General features: G+C 36.1%; 2 protein-coding genes across 3 annotated transcripts; one reads left to right on the forward strand and one right to left on the reverse strand.

Moving 5' to 3' along the window:
* Positions 1 to 233: 233 nt before the first annotated feature.
* Positions 234 to 7,389, reverse strand: LOC139449717 (cyclin-G2-like). Of its 2 annotated transcripts, none has more exons than XM_071231230.1 (9): positions 7,296 to 7,389; positions 6,723 to 7,087; positions 6,198 to 6,263; positions 5,037 to 5,168; positions 4,643 to 4,717; positions 3,966 to 4,211; positions 3,480 to 3,584; positions 2,643 to 2,836; positions 234 to 2,114 (listed from the first exon to the last, which is right to left on the reverse strand). In XM_071231230.1, the coding sequence occupies exons 2-8, from the start codon at positions 6,867 to 6,869 to the stop codon at positions 2,654 to 2,656; spliced, it is 954 nt and encodes a 317-aa protein (XP_071087331.1). In that variant the 5' UTR covers positions 6,870 to 7,087; positions 7,296 to 7,389; the 3' UTR covers positions 234 to 2,114; positions 2,643 to 2,653. The 2 variants fall into 2 exon arrangements, with proteins under 2 accessions (XP_071087331.1, XP_071087330.1); XM_071231229.1 differs by having other exon boundaries at positions 7,281 to 7,389.
* Positions 7,390 to 7,640: 251 nt separating this feature from the next.
* LOC139449449 (cyclin-I-like) lies at positions 7,641 to 19,128 on the forward strand. The gene is made up of 7 exons (XM_071230849.1): positions 7,641 to 7,801; positions 9,025 to 9,163; positions 13,109 to 13,237; positions 13,583 to 13,657; positions 13,982 to 14,122; positions 15,664 to 15,894; positions 16,101 to 19,128. The coding sequence occupies exons 2-7, from the start codon at positions 9,053 to 9,055 to the stop codon at positions 16,404 to 16,406; spliced, it is 993 nt and encodes a 330-aa protein (XP_071086950.1). The 5' UTR covers positions 7,641 to 7,801; positions 9,025 to 9,052; the 3' UTR covers positions 16,407 to 19,128.
* Positions 19,129 to 19,363: the final 235 nt, after the last annotated feature.

Below are 19,363 nucleotides of genomic sequence, written 5' to 3' on the forward strand. Positions count from 1 at the left end.
ATTACGAAAAACGATGCTAATATTTTGCATGTGTGTAAGTATCAAAGACAATGAAGATGTGAGAAAATAATTAATATACACACTGACTGAATGATTCATTTAGTTTCCAGTTCCTACCTATTGCAACAGCAAATAGTGCATCGACTCCCACCTGTTCACCAGTGTGATGCTTTACCCCAAAGCAGACAAAGACAATGCATCACATTTGTATACAATTTTATTGTGGTAAAAAAAGGACTAAATGAACATGTATCATTATATATGAAGGACTCAGCATTCAACTGCCATAAGATCACCTGTATTTACACAAAGATTCTTTCTACACTCATAACATCGGGAATAGTAAAAATAACAATGCATGCATGTCAGTTTACAAATCGTGAGGGGGTCCTTGCGGTTTTCTCTAATAGAATTGAATCTAGGGACCCCAGAATATATTTTTTAATACTGGATTATTGCAAGGACCCCTTGATTTTCATGCTTTGCTTCAAACACTGCATATGCATTAATTACAGTCCCCTCGTGGGGTCCATAAATTAATCAATGTGTAGACAGGAATTGTTCTCACATCATAAAACATGTACACATGATAAATAATCACTAGTAATAAATAAATGCTAAACTTTCATACATCATGTTTACATTCAGACATGATTATTGCACCTTAAGTATGTTAAGTTTTGGACAATGCTATAAGCTTTCATGAATACTGAGTTATATTAAATCTATTTCACTTCTCAATGAAATGTACTGTACAGTGTTAAAATAGTGTGTTTTTGTTAAATAATAAGACTAAAAACTACACAACATAGCTACCATTTAAACTTTTTTGTGTGTGAAGAAAAATATATTAAACAATTCCTGACTAGGTATTTTATTACCAATCACAATAAATAGTTTTTCCCCAATATATTATATAAACTGAACTAAATATATTAATCCAAAGGGAGATTTTCTTCCATTTAAATAGCCACAGTAGAACAATCATAATCATTGTAGTGAAACGATGAAACATTTAGGTGCTAGACCTATTTCAAAATTACAGGGATACTTTAGCAACATATAACTGGAAATGAGTAAATATATATATATTTGATATTAAATCACATTTCTTGAGAAAGTGGTAAACAGGCAGTTCTTTGGGAATGAAAAGAAAAACAAATGAGAGAAAGCTGCCTCATCAGTGATACATTAAAAAAAGTTTAATCAAATCAGTAGTGTACTAGAAATAATGGAAAGCCCTGATGGAACCCCTGAGCATTTGGTTAAAATTTGGATAATGACAAGGACCTCTAACTTTTTAGTGACTGAACACAGACTGAATATGGACCAGTTATAACATTTTTCTTTTATTCACTGGAATGTGTGTATCACCTAAAATAACATTAAACAAAATGCATTTTACATGTCTATACTTAAAGGACCAGGGTAAAACTAAGCACAAAGGTGAGCTCATATCTAAAATGTGTTACACTATATGAAATTCTCATATTTGTGTGTTGAATGTTTTTATAAGGTGTTTTAGCTCAATTTGTTTGAACACCTTGATGGCGGGTATTCCAATTTTATCACAGACAAGTCAATGAAATGATTCAATATACAATGAATGATGATGTAAATGATAATGAGATTCACCATGAAGTAGTCATAAAGATTTGATTCATTTTTTAAGAATACCTGAACCAAACTGCTCACATTCATCAAGACCCAAGAAAAAAGAGAGGGTGAAAGACTACTACTAGTTTGAAATAAATTGTGGATTACTCTTAGTGTCTATCGCTGAATATGTCAAGTAAACTTAATATCATAAATATCTTATCAAACTGTAGCTACCAGGAGTATAGTACTTGTGTATAGTACAGGGGGAATAATTAGTATGCAGGTCTTGTTTCAGTAATTCTACAAGTACCATTTTGCCAGGGTTAAGTCACTTATCAGACAGTAAGGAAATAGAAATGCAACTTTGTAGGGTCTCATGGACTACTGTACATTTTACCACATTAATCACTGGGTAATATTTGATCTAATTCGTATCCAAACACAACACTGACAATGATGAACAGATAAATGTTCCAAGTTGACTTTTTTCTTTGCTCTGGATTTGATGATGTAATCTGAAACATCAGAAGGTGGAATTAGTGAAAGAAAACATCTTACTGTACATTTACTCTTAATGATAATAATTTAAGCACTCATTGCAATGCAAACTAACATGTCAAAATCATGTTAAAAAATTGGTAAAGAAAATTATATACTTGGAGAATCTGTAACCAGATCATTATAAATCCAAACGCTAAGTTCATGGCAACACATGTTCTTTCATCACCAATGAAAACATAGGACAGACATTGAAAAAGCTATCTGAAAAAGATCCTTTGGTGCTAACTGCTCCAGTTAACGTCTTGTTCTTGTCTTGCAACCATTGACTCTAAACAATGTTTCAATGTAGGCAATGGTAGCATTAAGAAATGGTTCATGTATGCAGTTGGGCTGATAAGACTTTCGTGACTTGGAACAGACTCATTTCAGTAACTGACTAAAGCCCAAAGGATACTTTTAAGATAGGACAGCTAGCCTGTCAATGAGTTTATATTATTTATTTCCTTCAGAAATATCATTTCTCAAAAACGCATGATTTTTACCTGTGCATAGTCTAGTAAGAACTGATTTCTGTAATGGGTGGAAGTTCACTTTCTCCTTCGGAACTTGGTCTTGATCGTATTTTCATGAATGGGAAGCAAACAGATGGACGGCTTGATTGACTGGCTTGGATCCCACTCTCATTCAAACTTTGGCCTAGGAGATCTTTGCATTCAAATAACTCTGAGTCTTGGATCTATTACAGCAAAGATTGAGCATAATGTATTGAAACAACTTGTTTAGTCATGTCATTAAATGTCCACAAGATTTACATGAAATAATACCTGCTATTAGGTCTTGACAAAATATTCTGAAGGAAAATAAGTCTATTAACAAATGTATCCATGTCTACAAATATAGTAATAAAATGTCTAAGAAATGACTGAAAAAGTGCTGAATTTTGGGAAGACTTTGAAACTGCCTTCGCTATTATCGAAACACATGTACCATGAACCTTGAGGTTTTGATTACAATACAGTAAGTACACTAATGTCAAGACACAGATCTGGGACCTTATATGACCACAGGATGAAAGCAAAGCTTTTGCATATTTTACTCTGAAAATTATGAAAGGACTCGTTACAATCTATTAGGTGCTGAAGACTTTGCTTATTTAAAATCTGAACAAATGTTATTGACTCAAACAAAAACTTGCTTGGCGAATTGTAACACCCATTATAACAATAGCATCAATTCTGAATGAATTTCCATTTCATTTAAATAATAGAGCTTTTAATCAAAATTTCAACGTAAATATTGACCACATTTAAAATCAATCAATCCTTTATGTCAACCGCATAAGTGTATGGAATAACATTTGATATAACTGCAATACTTACATCACATATTAACTGTAGATGTATCAAAATGAGTCTAGTCTCATTAGAGATATTGCCTTGCTTCTCCAGTATGTGACAAAGTATACAAAAGGCAAGTGTTGGTGGCTGTGAATAGAAATATTTATGTGACCACATTTGGAAATATTTATTCATAAATCAATCTACAGCTTGTTTCTCCTCATGTCCTATACAAAGCATTGTATATAGATGGAATGAAATGTTTGTTCTCTTCATCTGGTGCAATTGCAGGATAAACTAATCACTTAGCCATGTAAAGACAATGTGCTTTATTACAAATTAAACAAACTTGTACAAAGTGAGAATTATGAGCACTTATTGGAGTATTTTTTTTATTATGTGTTTTATGTCTTACTTAATCCAGCATGGTTTGAAAGCTAGGAATGGGTATTTTGGTATTGTAACACACCTATAGGGCCATGAAGAGTTGCCATCAATTGATCGTTCTATTAATCATTATAACCATACCTTGAATACTGTACTGTCATCTAGCTTGGTGAAGCTTTCGGCCATATGGATGAGATTGTCAAGACAGAGAGATGTATGATGCAATTGAGCAAACAGTTTTTCAAACAGTCTAAGGAAAGTGAGGTAGTTGGTTTTTGGAATATCCCATTTGAGTTTTTGTAGAATGACAACCTCCATCCTGCAGAGATCCGACGATGTCCACTTGTTGCCATGTAAATAAGCAAGTTCACTGCCACTTGGAATTTCCTGTAATAAAGGTATTTTATTTAGTTTCAAGACAATAACCGAAGTAAAATCATCTAGTGAACTAAGAAACAAAAGTGACATAAGATTACAAACCTTTTGTCAAAGACCATTCATAAATAACAGGATAAATGGTCTCTGCTTCTTCCTGCCATACCTGCATCAAAACATTTATTTACCAGTCTTAGGTTCAGTCAAGTCCACAATACAGACAGATAAATATTCACACTTTGGGGAGCCATGTCCATTAGCCCGTTACATATAACTATTTGGTTCTGAATCTTAATTACCCGGTAACTAACATTGCACATTTTGCTCCTCATGTCTTTTGGAAAGAATCATTGTTCTACATTTTACTATGGCAAGGTTCGAAGACATCAGGTAATGAAATTGAAAAAAATAAAATAAACTGTATGTAGAACTGAAAGCATTACCTCTTCTTCTAAATGCACTTTGGATGAAATGAAAAAACAAGCGGCTGCAACACATGACAGGTACTTCTCCTGAACCTGTAGAGACAAATACCATGACGCATCACTTTGGTATTATTCAAACACTGTCAATACAAACACAAGTACTACTAAGCACTACTTAGAGGTTAAACCAGTCAATATAAACGCCTATCATGAGCATTGTTCAGGAACCTAAAGTCAAAAGATATTAAACAAGGGGACTTGAATCAAACATTAACCCAATGTTTCATGGACTTAAACATGAAAAATCATACATATAGGAAGGCACAAAATATATTGTCTTTATAATTAGAATTCTTATAAAAATGTTAAATTAAATGTCTTTACTCTAAGATAGTTTCAAAATGAGACTTACTCGGACGAGAGACATGAAAGAGTCCAAGACGCTAATGGATGTTGCAAACACATCGCTAGTCCCACCAAAGAACAGATGGAGACATTGAATAATAGTGACAGCTCTCAATCTCAGATCCATACCACTTCTTTTCTGTTAATACAAAATTCAAATCATGAAGAATTTGTAAAAGAATTTAAAGAAGTTATCTTACTCCATTTCTACAGACAAAAGCATGATATTGATAAAGACATGTGGTGGCTGAGGCAGACACCATGAGTTAAATCCAACAACCTGGTCATCCATTATTAATGTAGCCTTCATACTAGCTGTTAATGTAGCATTAAAATTACCATAAATGTTACATTACCCATGTTAATAGCTGACTGAAATAAATTATGGACTAAATACTATATTTTCTGGGAAATGGCTATCCTAAGCTTTCAATAGTTTGGACTATTTGAAAGGTGTGACTCAATTTGTTTCCAGCACCAAAATGAAAATTGCTATCTTTTTGTAATCCCTTAAATAAGGGATAGAATTGATCAAAGTAACCTATGCCTGTTGAAAGAGTTGTCTATTTTGGATCAGGTTATCACACTCAGTGACTTGGTTGTTCATAACTGTTACAACAGTCTGCAACTTTAGTCACTAGTCTGAAGCCTGAGTCTAGTCAGATGATGTTCAGTCTAGTAAGCTGAGCTAACAGCGATTCTAAGATCATTGTTCACCCAATTGGAAAAGTAAAGAACAGCACCTTAAAATGAAGCAAGAGCACTGGGACACCATTCCACTGGTCCCTAAGAAAGTTCACTACACTGTAGCCAACATACTAATGTAAGTGTCACACACTGTTCCCAACAAATTTTTTTTTTTTTTAACCATACTCGGAGTCAAGTGCTTTATGGACTTTTCATGGCTTTTTCAACATTTCATAGGACATTCTTCTGTATCATTACCAAACTTTATCAGTCAATGTCCTTGACAATGAACTGATCTGAATCCCCTTTTACCATAATAAAATTCAAGTGAATAAACATAAATTATAATAAGAGATGAATTTAATCGATAATCAATGGTATGTAGGCTAGTAAATATTACTGAAGTACAAGGTGGTATAAACAAATTACATATTTTTGTGGCATCATAAACATTTCCTTAAAAACAAACAGTATTGTTTACCAAGGCTGGAGGATCCACTTGCAATGTTTTCATTGTTTCTTGAAGCTTCATGTATATCTCAGAAAGCTGAAACCGCAATGCAAGCAAATTAAATTAGATATTACAAAAAGTAAAGCATATGGTAAGATACTAAATACCCAACACATGAAAGGTTGCTAGAAAGCACAACATCAACATAATTTGTGTTTTTGAGTCATCTCGGCCTAGGTCTATGCAAATCATAGAAATTTAGAAGCCCATATTACAAATTACTCACACCTTCTACAAGAACATTGCTCCACAAACTATGCTCAGAAAAAGTTAAGAATCTACTAAAACATTGTTCATCCAAAACGCCCTACTGAAAATTTAAAAGCAGTTCCTGAAATTGTAATGTAGGATACACACAGACTCGAACAAAGATAAAGAGACCAAGTTACACAGATGGGTCTAGATCAGGATACATGATAACATTTGATAAATTGGACATGGTAGGAAGAATGACTACGATTAGGCCTTATATCTCTTTCGTAGACACACACATACCTTTTCTGACGAAACCTGAGTCTGAATGTTCAGATGATTCAGCAATAAAGGAAAATCATCCATAAATGGGCTGTTGTCGTCTGCAGGTGACTTGGCAGACGTAAACACCATCTCGTCTTTTGGTTTGATTTCTCTCTGGACGACCATTGTTCTTTGGTTCACAAACAACTACTTGTTATCTAACCCCGCATATGAAGACTTATCATCCAAGCATGAAAACTGTCAAGATTTTCTTCGCTTATCTGCTTGAACACCTGCCTACACCTCCATTGTCACCCAGCTGAGTTTGACAGCTTGAATCTTTCGAATCTTGGCGGCCGTCCAGCAAGTCAGTTAAGTTTGTTAAAAACGTGTTTCATTGGCTCCTATAAATACAAAACACAATACTATTAATGCTTCCCCGTCAGTGAAGACGTTGATTGGCTTGGCAGGGACACCTTCTTAACACGTGAATTTTTATTGGATGACCGAAAGATTTGCATAAAGCCCAAACAACCTCTCTATACAAAACAAATCACAAACAATAACAAGCTCAATTAACATTGACAATTCACTTACATATGTGCAGTTTACCTTGAATCCGAAAATTAAAGTTTCAATCGTTGTCCTTTGAGAACTAAAGGTAGTCACTGACAGTCCGTGAACGGGCACCTGCCAGTTTTGACAGTTCTGGGTCTAGTCACTGTATGACATCAACCATAACTGTAACACTACGCAAAAAGTATAGTTCTGTGATGAGATCCATCTCAAGTGCATATATGTTTCTAAGATTGATTGTTGATGATATACAACGATACCAATATATGTTACTTCATTGCATGTAGTGTTTCTCAGGAATGTGAAACGGCGTGTACCGCTGTGACAACCAGCGTAGGGATATATTGTGGTTTGTGATCATCCGGTTGAGATCTAATTTTAGAACACAAACGGAACGATCTGGAAAGTGGAATATCTTTCTCTTCATTTTTGTTTCGAAAACACAGAATTATGGGGGTACAGAGACAATAAATGTAACGCAACCAACGTTTATGGACCAGGGAGCGTCCTTTCTTCCAAAACTGTCCCCGGGTCTTTGTCAGGTACGTAATATTTTACATTTTTCTGAGTTGTAGGGACACTCGGTTGATTTTGACAGTTCAGCGCTTTGTGACCTAGATAGAGATTCCTTGGCTCACATTAGAAATGCCCTGTAACTCATTGGTTCTTTGTCAAGTGAATACATTAATTAACTCATATGATATGTCGTATAGGAGGTATGGACATGGGGTAATTTTGATTCCTTTATAATCGAGCATTTATCGGTATTTGCTTTCACAATTTCCATAGGAAGCGGAATTTCACAATGGCGACCATGGATTTCCCAAGGTCAATATCAGATTGAATATTCGTTGAATTTTCGATATATATTTTACCATTGACCACGATTGTGTACACACACATACATACTTTGGACGTGGTTAATATTTCTTTCACGGCGTGTATACAAACGGGAGGGATAATTGGGAACGCTGTCATTTCCTGGGTGTCATGTATCCAGTCAAATTTGACATACGTGATTTCGTTTGATTGGGCTATCGGGATGCTGGCATTGCTCTAACTTCATTAGAAGTTTCATTGTGTTCGTAGAAAAAATTGTCGAGGGTTCATGTTTCAACTGCTCTACAACGATCTCGATCTACAGTTTGGCGGTTTTCTAAGTTAATTTTTTGGGATACTCGTTTGGTAGCGGGAATGAATATTGTCTTTTCGATTATAGTAGCCCTTGGATATAATACCTTTCGTTCCCCACCCTTTTTCATTATAAACCTGTTGAGTACATAGGTAATATGATAGAAAAACGGGTTGGGGGAAAAAAAGGTAACTCTTTAGTCTTCCAAAGTTCTTGTGCTGATAATGTATCTGAATGGATGGGCTGTTAAAGGGTTTGATATTTTTATTAATAGAGGACAATTATTTGTTTGGCGAATTGTGTGAAAACATGACCCCATGCCACAATTTTACACATTCATACATGTTAATGTTTCAATAGAATCCTTCATGTATGTGATAGTACCAAGTCAGTGTCATTGTATTAATGATATGAGATTTGGTCCCATAACAAGTGATTAGAAAAAAAACAATTGTAAATTCCATCCTTAATCTTTTTACACAAACAGGTATTTATGGGAGTCTAAATGATACGTTTTGAGTCCTGTTCATACAAAAAAAAAAATTTTCATTCAGTAATTCATATTTTGAATGTTTTGCCTTGTTAATGCTTGGTCTTATATGAGTTGGTCAGCCTCACTGTATATGGTTTCAGGTATCGTGGTGCATCGTGGGGGGAGGAGATGCTGCTTCACAGTGGTTTGGATGCTAGGCACCTTGTGCAGATGCTGGGGGAAGCCTTGAACAAGGAACAGGAACAATGGAAGCCAGTTTCATACAAAGCAACTTCAGAGGTACACAATAATCACTGAACTCATTTTACCCTACCACCATTATCATGATGATGAAGCCAGCTTAAAGAGTCTGCTTATACTTTCTTTCCTCATCATGGAAACCAATTGGAAGTGCTTTATGCTTATGGCTTACATTATAGTAATGTTGCCTCCCAGCTGCAGATGACTTTAGTCACTTTACCTTTTAGGGTTTTGTCCTTCAGAAGTCAGCTCTTGTCTGTTGGAGGGGTGGTCGGTAGCTTAGTGGTTAAAGCGTTTGCTCGTCACGCCAAAAACCCGTGTTCGATTCCCGACGTGGGTAAAATGTGTGAAGACCATTCTGGTGTCCCCCGTCGTGATATTGCTGGAATATTGCTAAAAGCAACATTATAACCATACTGTAATTTGTATTGAGGTGTAGACTCATTTGAAGCTTGAACTATTGATACATTTTATTAATTAGAACAGTTCATGAATTAATTAACCCATATCAGGCCTCAAAGTTGCGACTAAAACGGTAGCCTATGTGACCTAAATTTCAGTTTGTCTACTGTCTAAAATTCAGAGGAAGCCAAATGATTACCTAGAAAAATATCTTGTGGCGACTAAATTCTATTGCTACATATCTGTAGACACACAAAAAAGTAAGCTTGAAATGGCAAGGGTAGAAACTAGGCTTTTAAATAGGCTCGCAGACTTGTGGACACTCTTGCCTCAAGGACACAAATATAAACATTATAAGGCATCTGTACGTTACAGGAGCTGAGTATAAGCATGATAAGACATTTGTACGTTACAGGAGCTGAATATAAGCATGATAATACATTTGTGAGTTATAGGAGCTGAATATAAGCGTAAGGCATCTATGCGTTACAGGAGCTGAATATAAGCATAAGGCATCTGTATGTTACAGGAGCTGAATATAAGCATGATAAGGCATCTGTATGTTACAGGAGCTGAATATAAGCATGATAAGGCATTTGTGAGTTACAGGAGCTGAATATAAGCATAAGGCATCTGTGTGTTACAGGAGCTGAATTAAAGCATGATAAGGCATTTGTATGTTACAGGAGCTGAATATAAGCATGATAAGGCATCTATGTGTTACAGGAGCTGAATATAAGCATGATAAGGCATTTGTATGTTACGGGAGCTGAATAAAAGCGTGATAAGGCATTTGTATGTTACAGGAGCTGAATATAAGCATAAGGCATCTGTATGTTACAGGAGCTGAATATAAGCATGATAAGACATTTGTGAGTTACAGGAGCTGAATATAAGCATGCAGTGTTTGCGTTTACGGCGTCCCATATACAAAAAATATGCACTGAAAAAAAAATAGGACACAAGAAAACCAACCTTCACGCGTCCCCTTACGCGTTTTTTATTTTGAAAAAAGTTCACTTCACGCATAACTTATTGTTGTTTTGTTTCATGTGTCTCTCGCTCCCAAAACCCATGTGATAATGTGTATCCAATATTCGCTGGGTTACGGTGCAAGTCAGATTTGGGAACGCGGGAAACTGAGAGGTATCTGATGACGTTTCTCTTCCATGTCGTGTCCGTAATGGCATCGCCGATTGGTTTACAAAACGGAAATAGAAATGTAAGCCAATTGCAGACCTTGTAAACAGTATTTTGTCAATGTCAAGGACTAAAGTCCAAATGGCATCCCCGAAACTTTGTCAAAAAAAAAAATAGGTTTCAAGAAAGTTTGCTTGAAGAGCCAGTATACTCTTTCAACACCGTAGGCCGGTAGACCAGCCATGTCGTAGTCACGTCAAAATAAAGGGTAAATCTATATAATTTTATGAACCTACCTGTCATATCATCCATTTATTAAATCAATCACATTTCACAATGTCTGAAATACATATTCCATTTCAATTTATCATTTTTTATGGAAAGATTAAATGATTCACTATTTCCCGCGATGTTATTGAAAATAAAATTCTCGGACACACACTTCGACAACTGTCCACATCGAAAATGTCAAAGAGATAAACAAAGACGTTTCAAGCAAATCTTTAAATCTAGTATACAAAGTAATAAATAACATCAACCAAAATATATCTATAAGTTGTCGAAGTTACAGCTAAGTTATTATTTCAATCTTTTCGTCCGATCGCGTATAATTATAATGTAAATCAAATGACATCTCGGCTTTCGTCGCCTCGATTTCTCGGCTCAGATACGATGTTTCCAATATGCCTGAAAAACCTTTGTCACAGGTCCTAACCTAGAACGATACATCCACGAAGTTCCATGTTTTTAATATAGATCGCGAGCTTGAAACGTTCAGAATAACAAAAAGCTTTCGTCAAAATCTTTGATTACACATGTGCCATTGCTGTAATTTGATTGACAGCCTTAGGTCATGTACTCTAGTTTGACCAATCACCACCCTCGTAGCAGATATCGACAAGAAAGCATGTGACAAACTTACAGCGACGAAAAGACTTGGCGAGGTTAGTGTAGATGAAAAATAAACTTTCTAATACGAAGCTTCAAAAACGGACGTATTTCTTCATGTTACTGACAGCCGCAGGTATCGAGAAATTGGTGATGACAGATACTATTTACAATTATTTATAAAATACTTTTCCGATCAGTTAAACAATGAAAATAAAAAAGAAATAGGTAAGTGGATTTTATATGTTTATATTTGACAAGAATCGTCAAATTTACCCTTCATTGTTCCTCAATCTGGACGTTTGAATGTGTTAGCTTACATTTGTTTTTATTTACAACTTACTTAAGTTGTAAATACTTTATTTAAATAATGTGATAAACATAAATATGTATAAACAGTAGGATTAGACCTTTCAAATGGTGTATTACATGTAGTTGTAAAGATGTTTTACAAGACTAACATTTAGTCTATGAAATCTTATATTACAAAATACCCTTCTCGACTCTAAAAATAAATATATAATTTCCCCTTTGCTTATTTCCTAGCTAGAGCTGGCTTGACTTGCTTTTGTATACGTTTCTAGATTGGTGTTGTTTTCACAAAATATATATATTCCACAGTCATGGTGCAGGACTAATGTTTTACAAGCAGATATTTTCCTTGATAAATGTTGGCTTCATCTATCACACAAGAGTCTCGGGGAACTTGGTGTCACAGCAGATAAAGCTCCTGGTTGACTGGTGTTGAAAGAGTCAAGTGGCTAATCTATGAAGATTTCAAAGATGTTTTGTGTACACACATAAAAACTGAGACTTAAAGATTTTAACCACACACTTATTTATGCTCAGAATGGCCAGAATGGTAACACGAACACTGAGCATGATAAGGCATCTATGCGTTACAGGAGCTGAATATGAGCATAAGGCATCTGTATGTTGCAGGGACTGAATATAAGCATGATAAGGCATCTGTACATTACAGGAGCTGAATATAAGCATAAGGCATCAATGTTACGGGAGCTGAATATAAGCATGATAAGCCATTTGTATGTTACAGGAGCTGAATATAACCATCAGGCATCTGTACTTTACATGAGCTGGGTATAAGCATAAGGCATTTGTATGTTACAGGAGCTGAATATAAGAATGATAAGGTATTTGTACGTTACGGGAGCTGAATTTAAGCATAAGGTTTTTGTACGTTACAGGAGCTGAATATAAGCATGATAAGGTATTTGTACTTTACAGGAGCTGAATATAAGCATGATAAGGCATTTGTACGTTACAGGAGCTGAATATAAGCATGATAATGTATTTGTACGTTACAAGGGCTGAATGTAAGCATGATAAAGGTATTTGTATGTTACAGGAGCTGATTATAAGCATAAGGCATTTGTATGTTACAGGAGCTGAATATAAGCATAAGGCATTTGTATGTTACAGGAGCTGAATATAAGCATAAGGCATTTGTATGTTACAGGAGCTGAATATAAGCATAAGGTATTTGTACGTTACAGGATCTGAATATAAGCATAAGGTTTTTGTACATTACAGGAGCTGAGTGGAGGGCAGAGGGATGAGAAGGCATCATGGTTGGTGTTCCTCAACTCTAAGTTTCACTTCATGCCCGAAACTTTCAACTTGGCTGTATCCATCCTGGACCGGTTTCTTCAACTTGTTAAGGCAAGTTGCAGATACGTATAGCTTCAGAAAATAAAATCAGACAGAATTAGTATGGTCAGTTCCAAGGATCTACAAAGTTTTGAATGTATTTGTTTTCCGTTTTCCACATAAATGAAATGTATCTTTCCATGTCAATTTTGTAACGCTCATTAGTGACAAATTGTTCAGCAAATGAAGTCCATGTGCATTTGAAACTGATTTTCATGTTCATCATTTCTCTCTCCATTACATGTTTTACATTAAGACCATTTTCAAATTGCCGTGCCATTGACCTCCTTCACAATTGACTATGCTTTATTTCATAGGGAGTAATTGTTGTGAAGAGTCATGTTTCTTTATGTCCAGGTTCGCCCCAAGTATCTGCACTGTGTCTCAGTCAGCTGTTTCTATATAGCTGCCAAAACACTGGAAGAAGATGAGGTTAGTGTCATATCTGCAGTCATATTTATGCTTGGATTAATATACTTTGTTTCTTAATACATGGACTTAAAATTGCCTTCATATCTTAAACCTTCCAGAAAATATTGCTTCTGCGTATTTTTTGTTTGAAAAGAAATGTTTGCTATTTTGGGGAATGAAGTAATTCAATTTTGGAAAAACAAGAACAAAAAGGTGTATATGTGCAGGCTGTAAATGCCTCTTACTGCATAATGGATACTGGATCTCATGACCAGGAAAGCTATCTGTGCAACCAACTATTGGCTGCCAAGTTGTGTTTAACTGATGGATGGCTTGATGTTGCAGATGATCCCCAGCACCCTGGATCTTGTGAGGCAGAGTGAGTGTGGCTGCTCCGTGTCGGAAGTTCTCCGTATGGAAGCAATAATTCTCAACAAGCTCGGCTGGAATCCGAAGCATGTCACAGCCATCAACTTTCTTCACATTGTAAGTTTCAGTTTGAATTTCTACTCATCTGAAGCCTCAGTAGGGCTAGTAGACAGATAATTGATACTAGTATGTTTTCACAAAGTGGATAAGTGAGTTTGCATGAAAGACCTGTCACAGTGATATACCTAAGCTTCCTGCTATCCTTAAACTTGTTAAAAGAATAGATTGTGACTAAGGCTGTGATGACTATCAAATTAATTGTGTTGTTTTGCTAAGGATTTGTAAACATCTCTGCATGCTTTTAGCAAAGTTTTACTAACTGAACTTGCGGAATTACAATGATGTACAGTCATGTCAATACTCTACTTATCATTTTTATCGCATAACCAGAGCTCCAGATAAGCTATGTATGTGCGTAAAATACACATCAGAAATGCAGAAATACGCAGTAAAATAAAACTTGTGTGTATCAAATACGCAACTAACATTACAGATGAGCTACAGAAATAAAACTTGTGCGTATTATCAAAATATTGTGAAGTAAGCCTGCGTTTTTGATTAGCAAATCAGCAACTTATTTTGAAATTATAAACGGGCATTCCGTCAACCTTCCCAAACTCCATGATGACAGTTACGTCATGATCATTTGCCATCACACTCTTGTGGAAGTATCGTGGTATTTTCGAGTCTTATAAAGCTCTCGAACCCACACGACACCAGTTTGCAGGGACTAGATGAATAGTGTTTTTAAATATTTAACTTAAATCCCACATGTGTAAAAACTGGTGGGTTACAGAAATTTGAATACCCAGCTAGAATTACTGATACACAATGATTTTAAAATGCATGGGTAAAATACCCACAACACCAAAAGCTTACACTCTGCATAACCATGCAAATTAACAAACTGTTTGACCATACATTTTTTCAGTCGATACTCCGGACTTTCGAATATTAATTGCATGATCGACAAGTGGGGCTTTAATTTTGACAATATTTTACTCTGAGCACCTGTCTTATGTACGATGTGTTTTTTAATAACTCTACACTTATTGTAAATGTTGTGATGCATAAGTTTGCAATGATTGAATACCAATTCATAATCCTGGGATTGCTGTTGATCTGCACAATAATTCATTGGTACTCACAATTGTCTAGTGTCAGTGTCACCTGTTTGTTGCACAGAAACGTTTCCCCCACCATGGACACATTGTTGTGGTGCATCACTGGTGAGAAGTCACAGTCGTGTTATCTGTTACATCAATCACTGGATTGTCTGGTCCAGACTGGAATGTTACTGAGTGTGGCATTAACAACAAACAAACAAACAAACAAACCTGTTACATGACGAACATTACAGATAAGCTACAAATATAAAACTTGTGCGTATCATCAAAATATTGTGAAGTAAGCCTGTGTTTTCGATTAGCAAATCAGCAACTTATTTTGAAATTATAAAATACTGGAATATTACTGAGTTTGGCATTAACAACAACAAAAAACAAAAAAACTGTTACATGACAAGTTCTGTTGTTCTTATGCATATCAGGCATAGAAGCATGTTTGTATCATGTACTATTCTGTTTTCTCGTTGACAGATCCATGCGGTGCTGATGAGACATCACCCCCACCTGTTGGACAGTCTGATACAGATGACCCCCTCAAGTCACATGACCATTCTTACACGCAAACTGTTTGCGTGTCTATGCTGCCATCATCTGCTTGCCTTCCGACCTGTGAGCCTCGTTTTGGCTCTCATCAGTTTGGAAATTGAGCAGATAACAGCGGCATGGCTGCCTAGCATCATTTTGCTGCAGAAGATGACCAAGGTTAGTATGTTGGCCAGCCAACAGTGCTCTTGGACTAGATCTTCTTCTGGGCAGTAACCAGCCCTCGCTTGCATTGCTTTCCTTATGTTGAGGTAGATTTTACTTGTAAGTTGGTTAATCAAAATTCTAAAACCATGTATGATGAGATTGCCAAGGCAAGTATTCTTCCTGTACAACATATATTATTCTAGTTTGTCTCATTGCAGGTCGATAGTCAAGATCTCATTCGGTGTCAAGAGGTTGTAGCCCAATTCCTTGAGCATCGCCGCCAGAGAGTCACTTCATATAAGTTCAAGCCTGTGCCTGTCCGAAATAAGTCGAAGAAGCGCAAGGTGGCTCCCAGCGGCAGTGACGAGGAAGAGGAGTTCTATGATGGATTCAAGCGTCTTTACAATGAAGAATCCTGCTCTTTTGACAAACCGACATCTTTGAGGGGCTCATGTGGGTCAGAGATGCACCAGGATACTGACGGAGAACTGTATCCTCAAGTACAGACTATCTGTGCAAATTAGCAATCATAGATACCTTGGCAAATAGACACTGTCTGTTTGTGCAAGGCCGTTTAGCCAGTTTGTGTGGAAGCAGAAGCTTTCTGCACAAACTACTTGGCTAATGAGTTTCGCCAAGAAGATGACTTGAACCGTCACATATCTGACGGTTCATAGTTATCCTTCCTCTGCACCAGACCTCTGCAGTTTGCACATTTAGTGTTGTCTGTGTTGTTGTAGAGGCAGAAAGTATTCCTCTTTGTGTAACATTATTGGTCTTGTTCCAAGCACAATTTATTGACTATTTTATTACTGCAAGCAGTCTTGTATGGTGGTTTAATATGTTTTACATGTTTTATGATTATCTTACCTCCATCTTGAAAGCTTTCATTTTAATACATAGGGAGATTGGGTATAATCTCAAACCAATGTTTGAACAGTTTTATTTCGAGTCTTTGAAAATGGAAGTTGATTGTTTTACACATAGGTTAAGCCACCATACAAAAAGCAGACATGTTTTAATTTTCATATATGCTGCAACCTGACCACTGACATAATCACTAAATAATCAGTAACCAACAGTGCATAGTCAGTAAAAATGAAACAAATGCTTTAAAAAAGAAGAAAAAAAACTACAAAGAAAGAAATACACGAAAAAGTCAAATGTCTTTCATGTGTTATTGTGTATATTGTACTATATTAGTCTGTTGGCTTTAGTTGTGAACTCTACAGGCTGTAGACTAACAAACATTCTTTGCTCTTGATTAAACCAAATGTTTATGTGGGAAGCCATGTTGCATCAAACGGCAGCAGAGAGTTTTGTGACAACACCTAAGATCCATGGTGTTCTGGACCAGTCTAAGTATTCAGTTGTATAGGCTGTACATATTTGCTTGATGGACACAGAAATGCTTGTTTTCATAGTGTAGATGAAATTAAGTATTTGGCCACATAGTGTTGTATATAGTTTTGTTACCGGTTTGGCCATTTTACGAGGAAAAGACAGTACATGTTAAACTGAACTATTTGTCGTCAATGCAGATACTTGAAGCATGTTTTCCTGATATCTGAATATCACTAGTTACATAGTCTTCAAAGAAAATGTATATACAAACCACCTGAATAATATATTGATGTTTATTATATGATTATAATGTTGATATTGAATGTCATTATGACATTGATGTCAAATAAATCCATGACTTATGAATCCAGGTAAAACAAGCATTTCTGTTGTCAAAATTATCTTATAGTAATATATTGTGAAAAGCTGTAAGTATAGAAGCCATTTTGATACTTCATGAACGGTTATGACTGAGCCTGAGTCAAACAAAATGTATATGATGGTGTCATTGTAATATATCATGATTGTGTGCACGACTAACAGAGCTCAACTCCGGCCCTGCTCAGGGGAAAGATAAATCATGTGGGCTTACATTTGCAGAGCCATTGTCAGGAGTTTGGTTGTAAATCTTTCCTGGCTGTGTTCAGAATAGTTCTCCTGGAGAGACTGCAGACCCATGTGATTTACCTCAAACTTGTGCAAGATCAACCATTTATCCCACCTAACACTCTGGCAAACATTTTGGAAGTTCTTTATTTCTGAAATTTCCCCATGTACATCATGTAAAATACTTTCATTGCACTGCCACATTGTAAATGTCATCATGATTCATTTCATTATGTAAAAAAAAATCAGTTCAGCCTTCTTCTTTTTTTGGATATTCCTCATGAATTAGCTTGCAACATTGTAGCTGTTAAGTTGAGTCAACTGGACACAATCAAACTAGGGTGCTGCAAGTTTGCTGGCTGAAGCGAGTTGAGCTCTAGTTGGTTATTACAAGATGGAACGAGTCCCAACTTCAGGAACATCTTCAAGAACAAACTGTATTGTTATTTCTATGGTGCTCTTGTGACGAACAGTGAAACCTGCTTTAAGGTAAGAGAAGTAGGTCTTCTTGGACACAGCCCTTGGTCTATAGGAGACACATCTGTGGGATACACCGTGGATGAAGTTTGAACTGTTGTGGTCTGTCATCTAGTTCACATGTATGTTTCACGAGGCAAGAGTTAGTACTTTCTTTTTATTTTATATCTACATATTAAGTCTTTTCTGCAGGGATTGTTTGATGATGTGATGCTTTGGACTGAATTTCTAAATTGACGTTGACATTGTCCTCATGTCATCTTCACATGTTGTTGATCAATCTTGAAAACAAACAAAAATAATTTCTTACATGGTTTTAATCTGAACACTTTCGTTATCATCTGGAGTTTATTTTGTTTTTCTGTGTTATTAATTTATTATGCCAACAGTTATGTTTGAGTTTATTCCAGGTAACTACATGTGTATCCAATCTGAGGGGATATGTAGCTGCATATTTCTGTACATTGTTAGTCTGTTATTCTGTATGTTATGTTGACTTTGCCTGTTATAAAGTTAGGCAGGTTTCACTGTAACTGAGATTCCACATCTAGCCAGGTTTCCGTGGTTACCACTGGCCTATCCTGAATGACCATCACCTGGACAGTCGTGACGTTTATATGGGATTTTGTATGCAGGTGATAAGCCTCATGCTACTGTAAGCATTGGACTATAATCTGTGTGCTGTATCAGAATGGAAGGATGAGCTTGTGCCTCACTCTCCCCAGGTTAGGGGGCGTTAAGTGGTGGCTGTATGTTGTCTGATGTCAAGCATGAATGATCTGCTGTACCAACAGCTTGGCGAGATTAAATGACATCAAAACGAAACTTCTGTCAGTCTTTTTTTAATGCCCGGAGGGGATACTAGGGCAGTCCAGCCAACTACTTCACTCAAATATACTAAAAAAAATTGCATTGCATGAACTTGTAGAAGTTGGTTATTACAGTGAGACAATGTTTCTTTTTTACATGAGGCAGAAATTGCAACATGTAGAATTCTGTTGGAAATGTATGCAATACATTTGAAGCGTCCTATGTAAAGGTGTACAATTACCCC

Source organism: Haliotis cracherodii, unplaced genomic scaffold (genome assembly GCF_022045235.1).
Source record: "Haliotis cracherodii isolate W230 unplaced genomic scaffold, xgHalCrac1.p SCAF_8, whole genome shotgun sequence".
NCBI classification, from domain to species: domain Eukaryota; kingdom Metazoa; phylum Mollusca; class Gastropoda; order Lepetellida; family Haliotidae; genus Haliotis; species Haliotis cracherodii.